Source organism: Doryrhamphus excisus, chromosome 11, assembly GCF_030265055.1.
Source record: "Doryrhamphus excisus isolate RoL2022-K1 chromosome 11, RoL_Dexc_1.0, whole genome shotgun sequence".
Taxonomy (NCBI): domain Eukaryota; kingdom Metazoa; phylum Chordata; class Actinopteri; order Syngnathiformes; family Syngnathidae; genus Doryrhamphus; species Doryrhamphus excisus.
Genome location: NC_080476.1, coordinates 5786377 through 5805009, shown reverse-complemented (window position 1 = coordinate 5805009; position 18633 = coordinate 5786377). Strand labels below are relative to the sequence as shown.

The 18633-nt window shown below is 40.6% G+C and overlaps 3 protein-coding genes across 3 annotated transcripts; 1 reads left to right on the top strand and 2 right to left on the bottom strand.

Annotated features, from left to right (window-relative positions):
* Positions 1–485: 485 nt before the first annotated feature.
* Positions 486–6172, bottom strand: rraga (Ras-related GTP binding A). Its single transcript, XM_058086485.1, has 10 exons — positions 6014–6172; positions 5587–5707; positions 3658–3757; positions 3493–3559; positions 3190–3412; positions 2000–2095; positions 1808–1930; positions 1614–1705; positions 1041–1156; positions 486–962 (listed from the first exon to the last, which is right to left on the bottom strand). The coding sequence occupies exons 2-10, from the start codon at positions 5611–5613 to the stop codon at positions 859–861; spliced, it is 948 nt and encodes a 315-aa protein (XP_057942468.1). The 5' UTR covers positions 5614–5707; positions 6014–6172; the 3' UTR covers positions 486–858.
* Positions 6173–6838: 666 nt separating this feature from the next.
* chmp1b (charged multivesicular body protein 1B) lies at positions 6839–11657 on the bottom strand. Its single transcript, XM_058086486.1, has 8 exons — positions 11493–11657; positions 10761–10858; positions 10530–10676; positions 9645–9713; positions 8387–8494; positions 8278–8321; positions 8126–8198; positions 6839–7377 (listed from the first exon to the last, which is right to left on the bottom strand). Exons 1-8 carry the CDS (start codon positions 11497–11499, stop codon positions 7333–7335), a joined length of 591 nt encoding a protein of 196 aa, XP_057942469.1. The 5' UTR covers positions 11500–11657; the 3' UTR covers positions 6839–7332.
* Positions 11658–11731: 74 nt separating this feature from the next.
* Positions 11732–16544, top strand: LOC131137975 (terminal nucleotidyltransferase 5C-like). Its single transcript, XM_058086484.1, has 2 exons — positions 11732–12239; positions 13801–16544. The coding sequence occupies exon 2, from the start codon at positions 13807–13809 to the stop codon at positions 15796–15798; it is 1992 nt and encodes a 663-aa protein (XP_057942467.1). The 5' UTR covers positions 11732–12239; positions 13801–13806; the 3' UTR covers positions 15799–16544.
* Positions 16545–18633: the final 2089 nt, after the last annotated feature.

Sequence of the window (18633 nt, the reverse complement as noted above, 5' to 3'; positions counted from 1 at the left end):
TACGGTGCGGGCCGAGGGTAAAAAATAAAAAAAAGACCAACTTTAAAGGAAACTTAACGCATCATTAATGCGTTACCTCTGACAGCCCTAGTTATCTAACCTTTTTCTCCTAGGATTTTGACTTCATTCTTGTAAAATAACTGCAGATTTATCACAGTTTTTTTTTATTATTTACTGAGGTGTGTTGCTGTTCCATCCATTTTCCACACTGCTTGTCCTCAGTAGGGTCTGAGCTGGAGCCTATCCCAGCTGACAAGCAAAAGTCAGTACATGGAGGACTGGACATTAAAACTATTTTAAATGCCAAAGTTTGTTGTTTTGTTTTGTTTTTTTCAACCACAATGTATCTCATTGTACATCTGGATTTTCTCACACAGCATCTTTTCTAAATAAAACACAATAGAAAGTAAATGACATTAAATAATGCTCCAACACAAAGCAGTGTTTTAAATGATGGATCGGTGATAAGAAACACACATGCTAGGTATTTCTGAATAAAACTATATTGCTTGTATTCTCAAAGAACAGCACACTTTACATTGCTGTTACATGTCATGCGGAAAAAGACATCCCCCAATCACTGGGGTCCTTGTATACAACAGCGAGGTACATGATATCCCCCCCGCCCTTCAAAGTAAACACATTTCAATCTTCAATTGATCATGGGAGGAGACACTGGACCAAAAAAAAGCATCACTGCACTTAATACCACTTAAGAAATTAGACCAAAAAAATGAGTTTTTTTTCCTCATAGTAAGTGTGATTGAATGTGAGGATATAGTGAGGCGAGGATGCAGACCTCCAACACGACGACCTGTGATTGGCTGAGAGGATCCACTATGGACAAAACCAAGCAGGCTAGCGCATACGCATGTGTAGGCTGTGTTTAGGTCCGTCCACCCGCTCCAACTTCTCAAAGTGTTTCCTAGCATTACGGATATTGATGAGGGTGGCTGCAGATGCTGTTAAAAAAAAGCAAAAAGTGAAAGCGTAAGTATTCACTTGCGTCACCCGTGAGATACGAATCAGTCGCTACTTACGAATAGACGGGTCTGACATGATAACCATGACATATGTGTTGGAGGTGAAGACGTCAATGAAGGCCGCAAAGTTGGAATTCCTCACTTCCATGCTCTGGAACGAGGCTGCCAGTTTACTGAAACACAGACACATGACTTGGAAGGAGAACGCACATACCTCAATCCTGTTTAGATGACTGGTGAGGTTAAAGTCATAACATACTGGGAAATACTCTTCTATTCCTATCCTGTAGGTGGCAGTATTACAAGTTAGGTGCCCAGTGTCACACACAGCAAGCTTTTTCCATTGCAGCATTACCTGCTGGATCTCCTGGGGAACTGCCTCACTTAAGAGATGTGTTTGTTTGTAAGTGGAGATACACATGCTGTTGATATGTTCAGGTAAGAATAAAGCTTGCATACTTGTTGCTGTGTGGAGCACGCCATCATATCATAATCGGTAGAAAACAACCCATATCTCATTTTTATATTATATATTTGAGACATCCCTAATCCCAATATAACCTTTCACCTTGTGTTAATTGTCCATTAATACCAAAAAGTACATTTGGTGCTTTTGCTCCATGAACTTACCTACAGCTGAGTTTGAACTGTTTGATAATGTTACTGATCTTCTCGAAGCGGTGAGCATCTCGCTGCTCTTTGCACTGGTAGTGGGAGATTACCTGTCATTTAAAAACAGGCCACACAAAGGGTAAGTAAATATTATATATTTATATATGGAATCACATGTTGTGCACAGACCTTTTTTTTTGTTAGAAACCTACCAGGAATGTAGCTCTCTCAAAGAGAAGGACTTCATCTGCCTCGATAATCTGTGCAAAATTTGTCAGGTTTGTCTCCAGTTGCTGGACGTTTGGGATAAGCTGGTAGACTATGCTGGACCAGGCCTGTGAAAATGAAGATTTAACAGGATTAAGATCAAACTACTACATGTGAAACCTGTGGAAAATACCAACCTTATACAAGGTTTCGTCCCAGATGGACGTCCTGAAGCATGTGCAAGCCAAAGGTCGGGAGAGTCTCTTTAAATCTTCCTCACGCTCCTTGAAAATCTATGAAGACCACACACGTTTGTTGGTCATTACACAATGATGATGACACTGTACAAAGCATCGCCACACCAGCCTCATTTTCCAGAAAATACAACATTTTGTTTTGCATTGTTCTCATAAGATTACAATTAAAAAAAAATTTACATAAATAACATTCCTTAATATTTCAACTCTCTGCGTCAAATTATTCCTTAGTTTATCCTTGTAAAAATTGTACTTTTTCTTTTTATAATACAACTGGTTTTCTTTTTTCCAACTTTCATTTTTTCCCCCAAAAATTTGAATTTCTTCTCATCACAATGACTTTATTCCCATACTTTAACTTTGTTCTTGTAATATTTTTTTTATTTGCTTGTTTCCCATAACATTGACTTGAATTTGTTTTAATACTCTAATATTTCACCTTCAAGCTACTAAAATGATGTTATTTTACATTATTCTCTTATTTCAGGTTAGATTACAAGTTTTTCCTCTTCTTTTTTTATTTTTATTTTATTCTTGTAAAATTACAGATTTTTCTATTTTTGCAACAAACGGTCCTCGGGCAGAAGGTCGGACACCCTGATCTGTACAACTTTTCTTTCCTTTTTTATGTTGTTTCATTCATCAATTGTAGAAAACGCATAATATGGATTAGATCTGAATGCCATAGTCATATGAACTTCTATTTCTCATAATAACTGACATCACAACTGGAAAAACCTCCTACTCAAGGACATGACCCTGTGTATACACCCACAAAGGACAGTACAATAAAAAAAGGCTTCGCTACACATCCCAAAATAATAATAATAATCAGCTGCAGAGGTTGAAGCTGTAGACTTGATCATGCTCGTCTTCCATAAATAGGCTAACCTAGCATGAGCTAAAATGTGAGTGTAAGGTTGGCACTGTAGCTCACATAGCATCTATGCTAATATTTGTGTCCTCCTGACCGTTGTTGTATGTGATATATGGCATCTATCACATTGGACAAAGAGTTAGAGTGCATATATATGAAAAGTGGACAGCTACACACTCTGTCTGGGACAGGTGTAGACAGCTACAGACAATCTAACAATGCTTCTGCATATCTCAAAGATCCTTCATCTTACCAGGTCTCTCTGGTCCTCCTGCACCAGATCCATTTTGTGCACGAGACAGAAGACTTTGGCATCAGCGGAGTTCTGCAGGATGGCCTCCAGACACGACTGGTAGTAATGCATGTCTTTCTCCAGCTCGCGGCTCTCCACATCAAATACATAAATTAGCACCTCCACGTTCCTGAAGATGTTGTCCCTCTGGCTGGTGAAGTAGTTCTCCATGAAAGTGTCCTGTCTGGTGGAGGATGTAAGCCATGTTTTTGTTGTTTCATAACTCAAAAAATAACAAGCTGGCAACTTTAAATTTGACTTTACCCTCCACAATCCCAAAGGTTTAGAACCAGATTGCCAAGAAACCGCACGTGGGAGTGTTCCACATCAACTATATTTCACAAATGAATGACAACATGTTTGAAAATCAGATTAAAGAAACAACCGGTATAACAGGAAAGAAGTCCTAAGTGTCTTTGAGGTTCTTACTTGTAGCTCCAAGGCGCCGTGTGTCTCGAGCTATGTAATTGGCAAAGATGATTGATCTCATACTGGTCTTTCCAGACCCACTTTTTCCCATCAGTAACACCTGAAAACACAAATATCACATTTCACTAGAATGACTATGATGTAGAGTAGTCGGTGTGCAGCTTCAGAAGCAGTACAGTCCTCCCTCGTTTATCGTGGTTCATTGGTTCCAGAACCAATATACTTAAATTAATTTCTGTGATATATGATTCAATGTTAATATTTTCATAAATAACACCTGTTTATAACTTTCTAAATATACTTTTTAACATTGTTAAGAGCCCTGTAGGCATGAAATAACACCCCTATAGTCACTTTTACACGCCTATTAGTCATTGTTTGCACCACAGCATGTACCTCTTCCACACAGGTGAAAGAACTTTTTTCCCACTCTATAATGTCGGACATGCAATGGGTAATTCATGACTTCATGCAGTTAAGGTACTGTAATGTAATGCAATGTCTTAATGTTTGTGTCATTATTGCCGCCTAGTGACTAGAATACTACATATCTCTTGTATTTCAGTACGTTTTGACTAATAATAGACCACAGTGGACAAAACAGCAATCACTTATGAATTAATTTCTGAAAAAACTGTGATATAGCGAGGGGGCAACTGCGCTTCGAGAACGGCACAGTACACGTTTCCCTCAATGAAGGGCAGCTCCTCAGTGCTACAACCACCAAGGCGAGACGCAATTATCTTATTACTCACTCTTTTGACCATAATGGCCGTGTGCGTTGATTCACTTTCAGTGGACAATAAATCCATACATTTGTCCCTCACCACTTCAAGGTTCAAATTTTGTGGTTTCACTCTATTATGGTTTTTGAATCATTTAGTAATTAATCAATGTCTTTCATATTAAATACGGCCTATTATTAGTTTTAATAAAAAAATAAGTGAAATAATAAGTGATGAAATAATAAGTGTACATATAAAAATATCTAAATGAATTAGGATACAAATAAAAGCCATGAAGAAAACAATTTGTACTGTCGATGTAGTTTTCTACGCTGTCAGTAATCGCCAGAATAACATCCTTTTATTGCAGGTTTAAATTATTTCATAACAGGCCCAATCAGGATGCAGAAGGTAATGGGCAGGTTCTCCTTTAGCCAGTAAGGACCCAGAACAACAGTTTACCTGTAGCCAATCAGGACGTAGAACACAATGCATGTTCATACGCTGATAAAAAGAAAAAAAGACCAACATGACACAAAAAAAAACCCTGCAAAACAGCGTGTCCACGAAAGGCGTACCATGATGGAGTGAGGGAACACTGCATTCCTTCCATTTATAGAGAAGGAATCCTACTTGACAGAAATTCACTTATGACAGTCGGGGCTGGAACCAATTAACCGCAATAGATGAGGGGTTACTGTACTGCTGCTATACAAGCTGTACGCTGACTACTTGAAAGTTACTTTTTGTAGTATATTATAAAGTAGAACCTTGGCATAGTAACAGCAATGATTTGGATGTTGGTTCAGTCGCCATTGTTCACTAAACTACACGAATAGTTAGTAGTTAGTTAAATAGCTAGCCAACAAGATTGTGGTTGCTAGCTGGAGAAAACACTACCCCCTAGCGTCATGAATTCAGTCCTCAGCCTTATGAAACATCTCATGGGCACTACTACTGCATGCATATTTCAAGAACTTTCAAGAGAGTAATTAATTTTCCTGGCAACTACATTTGTGATGTTGTGATTCCGTCACTATTTTTTGGTAATTGAGAACTATTAACTATAACTAATGACTTTTTAAAGGTAATTTGCCCCCCTGTTTGGTTGTTTCTCAGAGGTATGCATGCAGTGAAGTTGTAAACACTCTAACTACTACTACTATGTCAATCAAAACTCAAATGGTGTCACCGAGCAGCTGACCTTTTTCTTCATGGCTGAGCTGGACATCCCCTTGAGCAGACACGCTGGAATCTTCCTGTGAGCAGCAGATCAGATGACTTCTGGGTGAGTCCTGCAGCTGCTCTCCTCTTCTCGCCCTCAGCTGAGGCACAACAGTTTCACTTGGGTGTTTTACGTTTCACTTCACGTAGCACAACACACAGACGCAAAAAAAGCTGCCACATATAACTGTAAACTATGCGTAAAAGAAGGCTGTGCTTTCAGGTAAAATTATAGCTTACAAGCCGTGAACTAACTTTTATCTAAAGTCAGTCTCTGCCCAGTAACAACATGGAAGCTAATGCTAAATTAGCTAGCAAAGACAAACGCTACAAATTTGTCAGGTAGCTTTGCCACGCTGAGACGCTAGCTCAACTCAATTCTAGTACAAATGGTGTACCTTACTTACCCAACTTGGACAGAAAGGTTACGTGTATTTAATCAATCGCAAACATGAGGTTGTTCGGGTTAAAGGATCCAGTTGTGTGCATTACTTGATGGGATCAGGCTGAGTAAAGATCAGCTGCTTCCTGTTTACGCCACAGTCACATGACGTTAGGAAGTTTTATGTCCCCATTTGTGTCTGACAGGCAACACACACGACAAAGGCGGAATTGTCATTTCCGGTTGGATAAATAGTTAATATTTTATTTTTTGTGTGACAAAATCGTTGTATTATATTTTTGGTTTACTTCTATATGTTAATATTAAATATTTTAAACGACTATTTGAAAGCTGCATGATGATGACGTTTCACATTTTTTTAAACAACACATAAACGTGGTTTTAAAAAATATATATCGTTATGTACTGGAGTCGATCGTACTAATATGGGATTTAAATACACACACACACACACACACACATATAGAGTTATAGAGGCACAAAATATGTGTTTAAATAATCATTGTTTAGTACACACATCCCATTCATTGTACTGCTTGTTCTCATAAAGGTAAGAGCCTGGGTACCATATTAATTGATAATTGTCAACATGTCATACATTCATGCATTATTGTTTTATTGTCCTTAGGAATTATTTGTGGCATAAATATATACCCCATACCTGCCAAGTGTGTTATGAATTCATATCTTATCCATCCATTTTCGATACCGCTTATCCTCACGAGGGTCGCAGGCATGCTGGAGCCCATCCCAGCTTTCTTCATTTTCCAAAAATGGCCAAAATGGCTAATACTACCAAAAATAAGATAGCCGTATGTTGAAATATAAGTATTATTATAAAAGTTTATTGTGTACATAAGTGTAACCCATTTCCAAATGATCTGTAAATACAACATATCAACACAGTAAGGGATAGGGTCTTCAAACATACACACCAATACAGGAAGAAAAGGTTTGCTGCAATCATAAACCTACAATATGAATAAGAAAATACCTTCCCAGACCAAAGCTTCTTTAGCAGTTATAAGGCATTGGCCTATACAGTATATGGTATTATATACCACGCTATTTCAAACGTATGAAATTTTCCACATTTCTGTTAGATTATCATTATTATCATAGAATAATTCAAAGTGATGTAAGGTTGTTATAAATTCAAAACCAAATAAAAGTCATTATCTGGAGAGAGCTTTGCCAATAATCCCATAGATTCTCATCATCAGATTTAAAGAAGAGGAAAAATATTTAGTGGAAGTAATCATTTTGGTGTATGGGCATGTCAGGGCTGTGTCAGGTACGGTGTCGTTCCCCTGCACTCGTCCTTTACATTTGATCTCTGAGTTTGGCCAACCTTTGAGAGAGTTCATCCTTTAGATGAGAAGAAGCAAAGGCAGTCAGTCATTGGTGGAGGAAATATGAGAAATACAAATATTTCTACTGCAGGTTTGATAGATGCACCATTTCACGAGCAGAGGTTTGGACAAAGGAACATGAGGGACACAGAATATTTTGGGAAAAAAAACTAACTCATATTAAGAGAAAAAGTATACTAGTAACAAGAATAAAAACACATTGGATTAACCACATTAATCCGCACTCTGAATATAAGACAATCCTTCCTTTTCGAGACCGGTTTGTGAGAAAACTATTTCTCATTACAATAAAAAATTACATCATCTATGCTCAACAGTTGGTTGAGAACTTCACTTCCTTATATCACAATTATCTTACCAAGTAAAATTAGTATCGTAACTCCTAATATAAGACAACTAGTCTACATCATTCTTTCTTATATTTGGAGACATTATTATAAGAATAAAAGGTTGCATCTTTAATTATGTAAGCATTTAATTGTTTGTGAAAAGATCCTCAACGGTTCATCTTAAAAGTATTATCATGCTCTACTGCTGAGACTTTAATTGTGTAAAATTATGTATTTGTACTCTTGAGAACTAATTATAATCTTTCGTCACAATAAGACATTTTTTCCCCAGAGAAATACACCATAGTATTTTTCCCTTTCAACTTGGCATTGACCTGACATTGCCTTTGGTGGGCTTTTCTTTCCTTTCTTTTCCAGCCAGTGCTCAAGTCAAAGATACTGCTGAAGCTTTACCTGCTCTGCTGAGGCCACGCTGGTACCCACTGATCCAGTCTGTCCCTGAGGGAGCTCCATGTTCAAGTCCAACCTTAACAAAAGTGCAACAAAGTCATTGCCATAAAACTGATGACATCATTTGTTAGCGACTATCTCCCAAAGAGCTTTACCCTGCTTCATCAGCCATCTCATGCAGCAACGACTCCACTTGGTTCTGAAACACACGTTAGACACACAGTGCGCTTGTCTCTTAAACCAAAGGAAAAGTGTGGTGTGTACTTGTGGAGTGGTCAGTGTTGTCGAGCTGCTCATAGTGTCTTCCATCTGGGCTGTCTGGACATCCAGCGTCTCAAATTGGTGCTCAAACTTGTCCATGAGAGCAGAAATCTGCACAAAACAAATAATATTTTTACTGCTTATTCAAAAATAATGTTGGGTTTTTTTGCCTTCCTCCCATTTCTTTTTTTTGCATTTTGAAGCTCTACCGCAAACCTCTTTAAGATCACAAACTGTAAAATGGAAATTCTGGCCATTTTTCAGCTGATCTTAACATTTTGATCAGGAGTATATCTCCAAACACCTCTCAACCTCACTGCATGACATTCACAGGCACGCTGATCATCACAGCATCTTTATTATGCGTGTATGTGTGGTCTAAATAAGCAGCAAGACAGGAAAAGCAATGAGTGGATATTCTTATCACTCATCTCGTAACTTACTGCGGAATTATAATTTGCTGTACTTAAGTATGCTAGACAATCCCATAAAATACACTCAAAATGTGAATTCAACTTAGTACTTGTGGTGTCTTTGAACGCATGCCTTCATTGCACATAACAACAGTTTAAGCGTGACTGAAATGTTAGATTATTATAAAAGACATCCGTGGTAGGCAAAGTGTTTGCCTGTATGTGTTAGCAATTTAAGTTGCTTGTCTATGTTAGTTGTGTATTAAATCGTCAAATTTGCAGATGTTCAAAATTGCCAATGCGAATTGCTGGCGCATATACGGAATTGTCAGTGTAAATTGGCATCAAATTAGCATCCATGCATCCATTTTCTATGCCACTTATCCTCACTAGGCTCGCAGGTATGCTGGAGCCTATCCCAGCTATCTTTGGGAGAGAGGCGGGGTACACCCTGGACTGGTCGCCAGCCAATCACAGGGCACATATAGACAAACAACCATTCACACTCACATTCATACCTATGGACAATTTGGAGTCGCCAATTAACCTAGCATGTTTTTGGAATGTGGGAGGAAACCGGAGTACACGTAGAAAATTCACGCACGGGGAGAACATGCAAACTCCACACAGAGATGCCCAACCGGAGAATCGATCTCCCGATCATCTGAATGTGTGGCCAACAAATGTTAGCAGGAGGAGAAAACCTTTTCATCAGACACTTTTTCTTGAAATCATCTGGGTTTGTGGATAAACGCTTGTTCCTGAACAGTTCAGCTTGTTGGTGCTGGGGCACTGCGTTATTTTGGACTCAAATACAAATTCAAAAGATATCATCAAAAAGTTTTTACCTTCTCCAGATTCATGGACTTCAGTGTAACATCCATGCCTTTCACCACTCCAGCCATAGATTTTGTCACCTGAGAAACAGCACATGGTTACCACAGCGTAACAGACAATTGTATATATAAAACACCCCCAATTTTGAAGACATTTTATGAATTTTATGAACGTATCAATTGCTTAACTTATTTTTTTTACTTGTTATATTAGATCATTGCCTGTAGTTAATAAAGGCTTTATGATGAACAGATTATTTCCACAGAATCAAATGGGAAAATGGTTTGGTAGGTTGACCATGGTACTAGGGCAAGGGTGGGCAAACTACGGCCTGTGGGTCACATCAGCCCCCCCCCAGCATCTTCATCCGGCCCACTGGGCACACAAAGTAACCTACCATGTGGGCATACAAATAAATATCTATGCCCAACACCCATATATCCCACCGCAAGGCATGCAGGGTAGCTTGTGGCACTCTCCCAACATTTTGCAAAGTTTGTTGCATTTTTGCTTGATTGAAAAATTTGTTGAGGAGGTAAACAAAGAGGATCTAACATACTCTTGATATCCAATGTTTTATTGTTCATATTGCAGTTGCAGCTGGACTACTCAGCATGTCTTGCGGTCATTTGGAAATAACTGTTTAAAGTTATGTGTTATGTTTAGCGCTTAGTTGTTGTGAATCACCCAAGTAGTGGTACTTGTTGATTTCTGTGATATGTTAAGTTGCTGTGTATATGTTGTGTTTTCGTTTTGTTGCACTGTGAGCAAGTATGTCGTTCTGTTTGATGACCGCCTATGTATAGACGTCGCCTCCGCCAAATTTGATTAACCCAGTGCGGCCCGTGAGTCAAAAAGTTTGCCCACCCGTATACTAGGGAGTATTTTTAAAGTACCTGGTTCATTGTGACTGCAGTTTGGACTCTTGCAGCCACCGCATCCACTCGAGCACTCATCCTCAAGTAGGTCACTGACTGGTTCTTTTGTCTGATGGCATTCTCTGCATGGATCCTTGCCACGTCCATGTTACCCTTCTGTATGGCCTAGAGGCACACACACACACAGAAAGGGCGTTTTTAATATAGTTGTCTGTAGACGACCAGTCACTGACAGGCTGGACGACATACTTTCTTGACTTTTGCCTTCTCCGCTCTCTCCTCTTTGTCGCATTTCTTTGAGTTTTTCTGAAGTTCTTTGGCGGCAAACTTTAGATTGAAAAGATGCTCTGGGATGTGACGTTAAAGGAAATCCTTATAAATGAGAGCTGGTTTTCTTGAACAACTTCTGTGTAGGTAAGCCGAGTGTGACTCAGAGCTACCAACTAAACAATGCAAACGTTGTTAAGTCCTGACACCACAGACACGGTACACCCTACTGGAAATGAAAGGTTTGGAACAATTCAAACTAAATTCCATGAACTATCGTGACTAATTGAACGAGCTAAGCTATCTGAACAAAACACCACTTCCACATCAGTTTGGTCTTATAATGGACCAATGGACAATGCAAATTAGTGTAATATCTAGTAATTACATTATTTTACAATATACCAAGGGCCAATGTAAAGTGAAGGATGCGGCGACAAAATGGCCCCCGGGCCCCACATTGGTTACCTCTGGCTAGTCATAAAGGTTTTTAAGGCCTTTACCCGTGTTGTATTCTAGCCAAAACGTCTAGAATAGTTAGTAGCTGTGGATATATGATTAAATTCGGTACAAGCATGAAGAGCTGTCGACGTCTCAAAGTCTGTAAGCACAGAAACGACAGTATCGTATATGTTATGCTATGTTCGGTTCCCGAGCAAAAGCTTTAACATTTCGACACCATTCCGACGGTCGGAACGTTTTTTTAAAGGATACTCTCCATGCTGGGAACTTCCGCGGTGGCTTCGGCGGTCACGTCCACGAAAAAAAGTCAATTACAGCTGTTTTTCGTCGGTAACAAAAAGCGTTGGCCTGTTCGAGTTTCGGTCTTCCACACTTCCTGGTGTCACACCAAAATAGGGCTGACGTCATCGTCACGTGGTGTATGTTCGTGTACACGTCACAAGGGAGCTGCTCTCTCGCCTTGCTGCAAAATGTGTACGAAACGAGGAAAAACAACAAAAGAAAAATTTGAATGTTTTTTGTTGTGGGTCCGGAATGTAACGCTGACATGGTCATGCGACAAAAGCCAAAGTTGGAGTGGAGTGGTGGGCGGGGCCAGCGGTTGATTGATGATAAGATTTACGGTGTGGATCACCGCGGGGAGAGAGGATGACTCACTCCGTCTGCTGCGATGTTCACCCCGCAACAGCTCGGCAGTGCAGCGGAGCAGCCTGACATGCTCGCTTTGCTCCTCAAAACAACAAGTCAAACTTTGATCAGTAGTTGCCTTAGCCTCAAATACACAGTTACTTGGAAGCCCGAGTGTTTACAAGTTGCTAGTTTGAGCAAGAGAGCGCGTCGTGATTTACCGTAAATTTCTTCTTGGTTGCTATGGAAACAGTGCGGCTGTGCGTCTTAGCGTTTTAACCTCTAAACCTGTTGGATATCTCAAGTGTCTTTTCTTTCTTTGCATAATCTTTCTGCTTTTAATTTGACCCAAAAGCCGGTAAAAACAAACAGGTAAGTTTTTTTTTTACATTTACCATATTACTGTACAGCAAAACCACCGAGCTACTTTTATTATAATCAAATCTATTTTTCAACTTTTTCTAAGCAATATAAATGAAATATTAAAGCAGATTTAGATGACAGCAGTGTTCTTCAGAAATATATAATGCCGATAATAGTAATACGTGATTGCACATTTATTAATCAAATCATTTCCCTGCACTAAATGCCATTTTCTGGAATATTTGGTGTGGTTTGGTGTCGTTGAGTTCAGCTTCATTCAGCAGCTGTATGACTCATGGTGTTGTACCTATAAAAAAATGAAGTCAAGTGGCAGAGGAGAGAGGAGTCCTGCTGCAGGACCAAGCTTGTCATTCAATGTTAGAGGGCCCCCACTCACTGACACCCCCTTTTAATATAAACATATATGTATCTACATATGACACCTACTCTTCTAGAATATATTTTAATGACACTTTGTTTTGGTTTAGTAATTACATCAGAATAAAATTGATTTAAAATAGTATCTATGTTGTGTCTAAATGTGCAGAAAAATACAAAAAAGCTTAAAATAACAAACAATGTAAATGGGTCCTGTATCCGACAAGCACATTAATAGGGATCAGGTTTGACCTTGTAATTAAAGTACCTAATACATTTTATTAATTCAAAACATCATGTTATTTCATGTAACACAAACACAGCAACATAAAGTCACACATTTGATTGTATGTCACATGTGATCCTGATGATGACAACAACCATCCACATCATACATAATAACCTGACGCAAACATGTATCTCACTATGTGTTTTGCATTTGAATGTTGCCTCAATAGGCCTCCCGTTTTGACATTTGCTTTGGAGAATGAGTGAGTCATCACACAACAACATTCCCCCCCCCCTCTTTAAAATGCAATGTTCTCGCATAATAAGCACATCATTATCCATACGATGCAGTCAAGTGTGGGATTAGAAATGCTTACATTCATCACTGCCACTTTAGGGGAGAAGCGGCAAGCATCGAATACACTGACGAATGTTTAAGAGAAGTCACCCTTGTTTAAAAGAGAGACTGTATAGTGGTCTTATTGTCATATAAACAAGTCATGTTTTCTTTTCTGGCATGTCTGCATCATTCTTATTTCATACTATAGAGTCCATATTATTATATTATCCTCATTAGGGTCGTGGGTATGCTGGAGCCTATCCCAGCTGTCTTCGGACGAGGGGCGGGGTACACCCTGGACTGGTGGCCAGCCAATCACAGGGCACATATAGACAAACAACCATTCACACTCACATTCATACCTATAGACAATTTGGAGTCACCAATTAACCTAGCATGTTTTTGGAATGTGGGAGGAAAAAAATGCATAAAGAAGACAGATGGACTCATGCAGTGTTATGAATAACATAACAAGATGCACATCAAATTGAATGGAGATAGTAATAATAGAGTCCAGTGTAGGACAAATAAGAAGCCATGTTGTTTATCATGCTTGAATGCATCACTGCTGTTGGAAAGTGATATAAACATATTGTACATATTATGAGACTTCTCTCTTCACAGGCAAAGATGACCGAGCCTCATACAGAGAAAAGATTCCACAACTTGACCCTGGAGCAACTCCAGGCTTTGGACAAAGTCCTGACCGAGGTCATTCCCATCCATGGCCGCGGGAATTTCCCAACATTGCAGGTGAGAGCCAAAGACATCATCCGTGTGGTGAAGGATGGACTTGTAGAACGGAAAATCCAGGTTAAAGACATTCGCCTCAATGGAGCGACCGCCAGCCACGTCCTGGTCAGGGACAGCGGCCTGGGCGTCCGAGATTTAGACATCATTTTTGGAGTGGACTTACCAAGACAGGAGGACTTCCAAGTGATTAAGGAGGTGGTGCTGGGAAGCCTCAGAGACCTTCTCCCATGTGGAGTGAACAGACGCAAGATCACCTGCCTCACCATGAAAGAAGCGTACGTGCAAAAGATGGTGAAAGTTGTGACGGAGCAGGACAGATGGAGCCTCATCTCTCTGTCCAACAACAGAACCAAAACAGTCGGGCTGAGATTTGTTAGTGCGCTTCGCAGGCAGTTTGAATTCAGCGTGGACTCCTTCCAGATCATTCTGGATCGCATGCTAGAGTCTTACTGGGAGACCGACAGGAGACGAGGGGCCAATTTATCCTCGGATGCTCAGAATTTGGGCAACAATGAAGAAAACGAGGGAGGAACTGGAGACGGAGAGCAAGTGGACTCAAAGATGGCATCCTGTGGAGAGACACCACATGGGCATGAAGATGTTACGGAGGAGGAGTCTCCTCATGCAGAGGTGGAGAAATGTGAGGCACATAAGGATGACTTGAATCAGCAAGAGCAGGAAGTGGACGTTCATTCCAAGGAGGACATTGTTTTTGAGCGTTGTGAGGACAAAGTACAGTTTTGCAAAGATGATCCTTTGGTCTCACCTCAACCCCCCTCAGATGCCAAGAGTGCATGTGTAAAGCTGCAGGTTCAAGATGAGACCTCTCAATCGCACGTCTCCATCACGGCGCTCCTCAGGAGGTCATCCACGCAGGATTGTCTCCAGGTAGCCGCCTCCATCCAGCAAGAGTCCAATCTTGAGTTTTCATCTCCTCCCCCGGCGAAAAAGACCTGCAGCACCTCACAGGACGTTGTTCCCGACTACTGCCCCTCACCCAAACTGCAACGAAAAATGTCACGTAAGATGATTTGTACCCCTGAAAAATGGTCGTTACTGACAGAGGTGTCTGATATGACCACTCACATGTTCACGCCCATTGAGATACCTTCTCAGCTGAAGCCTCCTGTGCAAGAAGTTCATAAAGAAAGTTCCTCACAGGAGAGCGTAGCTCACCCTGAGACAAATCAAGGTGCTGAGCCAACTGTGAAGCCGAAACATCCCAAGAAACCTCCAGACGGCAACGCTACACAAGAGGAGCATGTAGAAGCTCCCCCATTGAGCTCCTGGGAGTCCACCCTGGCTGTGGAGACAGAGTGCATGTATGGAGACTTTGAGCAGGCCATGGAGCACCTCCGCCACCGCCTCATCGCGACTCACAACCCCGAGGAGATCCGAGGCGGAGGCCTGCTGAAATACAGCGACCTCCTGGTGAGGAACTTCCGTCCGGCCAGCGAGACAGAGATCAAGTCCTTGGAGAGGTACATGTGCTCACGCTTCTTCATCGACTTCCCCGACGTGAGTGAACAGCAGCGCAAGATCAAGGCATACCTGCAGTGTCACTTCACAGGCAGCGAGGAGAGCAGCAGGTACGACTACCTGATGACGCTGCGGCGCATCATCGACGAAAGCACCGTGTGCCTGATGGGCCACGAGAGGCGGCAGACGCTCAACATGATCACCGTCCTGGCTCTGAAGGTGCTGGGGGAGCAGAACGCCATCCCCAACGCTGCCAACGTCACGTGTTTCTATCAGCCCGCGCCGTATGTGAGCGAGCCCATCTACAGCAGCTACTTCGTCACGCAACCGCCGCCACTCGTCTACCACCCCTACCCGGTGCACGTGCACGTGCAGAGCGGTATGGTGTAGCCGCGGTCACATGCCCTCAGGGAGGTGGCGAGGCGGCTTTTTTTTCAGCACGGGCCTGTACAGGCGCTGATTTTGACAAGAAGAGCACGACGTCCTTTCACGCTTTGACATCCTTTGGGACTGCAGAGGTCACTGAAGGTCAGGACTGATTGGGGTGTTATGGACACTTTTGGACGGGAAACGCTGACAAGGACAAGTGCACGGCAGACGTTTGCATGGACTCACTAACACAGGAAATCGTTATTACTGAACAGTTGTCTATCTTCCAGAGCTGGCTGGCCCATTAGGCAATATAGGTGGATGCTAAGGCCACTGTGGCCTCCAGGGGGCGCCAAAATAAGGGAACAAATTCACCTTCATTATAACCACTGTAATTTAAAACTAGTCATCACTATTAACTCTCAAAACATTGATTGAAATGTAAAGCCAATTACAATTACTAACACAAATTAAGTATTATAATTTGTGTATATAGTATTAAAAATAGTTGCGTATAGGTATTTTAAATAGCTTTGGTATATAGTAGTTATTTCATTTAGTTTTTGTAAATCGTCATTGCGTAGTGTTATTGTGTGCAAACTGTGGTTATTTAAATTGGTTGATGTTGATTGTTGTATTTGGAATTTATTATTAGCATTTTTTCCCTTTATTTACATGATTTTTATTTTGTGTTAAGGATATTTATGTTGTTTTTCATTTATTTGACATTTGGTTGACACGTTCAACATGGTAAAAACAATGCCATTGGCAAACATATATAAATTGCAGTTGGGGGGGGGGGGGGGGGGGGGGGGCCAATGTAAAATGGGACTGGCCGGCTCTGCTATCGTATCATTAATAATCAGATTTGATCTTGGCATGTTGCATCGCACAAACATCCATATGTGTGTAAATGTGGCTTTCTAAGCCCGTTGTAAACCAATTAAACCTTGACTGTGCGTACATATAACATTTCTATTCTGGTTGGGGAACAACATTCAATGACTAACTATCCTCACAAAATCCATGTTTTCACCATTAGACCCACGGAACGATGCCTGCATTCATTCGTTCTTGGGTGGTAAAGTGGATAATAATCAACTGTGTATAGCATGAGAGGTGTTTTGTTATGCTGCATAACAAATATAGCCACTTTAGCGATTACCTGAATGGCAAATTGTAAACCAGGAGTAATGAATAGAGAAAGAAATCAATGTAGGAGGTCACTTTGCAACAATGTGATTTAGTTGGTGTTTGTTGTAGTGGAGTTTGTGAGTGAGTGCCAATAAATGTTATGGCACATTTCAATTATTCAAGTCTATGTGTGTGTGTGTATGATGTGCTTTAATAATGTACACACTCACGGGCCACAACATTAGGTATACCTCTAAACGCATGCTGGATTGCACGTCAAGTAACCAAGAAGAACGTCTGTAAAATCTTATAATCTCATGGAATTGTGTCAGTGCTTCTAATGTTGTGGCTGCTGAGTGTATGAATACACGTTATTTGAAAAAAAAACAAAAAACAAGCACAGGTTGTTCACACTGAAGCACAATTGACTTGCACATACATGAGATAGCTGTTGTTGATTACAAAAGTTGTCAGTGAGTTGTCATGCTTGTGATGCTCAGATGCGATATTGAAGTAATAATGTGTGCAATAGTGCATCAAATATGTGTTTTTCCAAATGATTGTATCTCCCGTGATACTCAAGAAATTGATGTGTAGTACTGCTGTGACAATGTATTGCAATGTTGGTTATGCTGTGGAAGTACAATAGTAAAAGTAATACACAACTCCTCTTTTTCTTGTGTCTTCTCTTGAACTGGGACGGTAATAGGATGACACCCGGATTGTTAACCTGAGGAGGGGAGGGGGAGAAGTGGTGTTGTCGATGTTGAGGGAGAAACTGTCATCTGTGGATAGTGTGGATTTGGAACCAACCAGAAGGATTTTCAGTTTTTTCACAGTTGAGTTTGAGGAAATTTGAGATGAAGCAAGGTTGGATTTCAGTTCAGCGGGTGCTGAGGGGATCAGACTTGGTTTGCTGGAGAGGTAGAGCTTTGAAAATTGATGGAATTATGGAAAATATTGCCCAGAGGGAGAAGAGAGAGGTAGAGGATGAAAAAAAGAGGTGTCACAGGACAGAGCCTTGATGCACGCCTAACGTTCCAAGTGAGGACAGGGATCCGTGGGACTTAATCATATATAATTGATTAGAATATAAATTATATATGATCAGTAGGGAGTTAGTATTATAATTGAAAGTTTATTATCAAGTACCACAGTTTAGCATCAGTGTCAGTGCTTTGCTTATCTAGCCAACTGTCAACTCTGATTGTTACTCCATCCTTTTATAGTAATATTATAATTATATTATAATTATAGTGATCTTTTTACCAATATGAGTGTGCAATCATGCAACTACCTTTAAAAAAAAAAAACAGGAAAAAAAATATTCCATCCCTCAAAGTGACCGCTCCTCATCTGCAGTTTGGAGGCGTGGCGGAGTGGTGTGCGTCATAGCTCAACCTTGTTTGTTCCCGCTCTGACTCAGCCTGGCTTTCAGCTGCATTAATGCAGTCAGCGGAACAGTCAGATAGATGGTAGAGTCCTTCGACGTTTCACTTTCTGTCTTTGCCATTGAGAAAAGGGAATGAACAATGGCAAAAAAATATATATAGAGTGGTGTGAAAAAGTGTTTGCCCCCTTCCTGATTTCTTATTTTTTTGCATGTTTGTCACACTTAAATGTTTCAGATCATCAAACACACTTAATTATTCCACAATGATAACACAATTGAACACAAATGCAGTTTTTTTTAAAGAAACCTTTTAGTTTTAATCTACATGG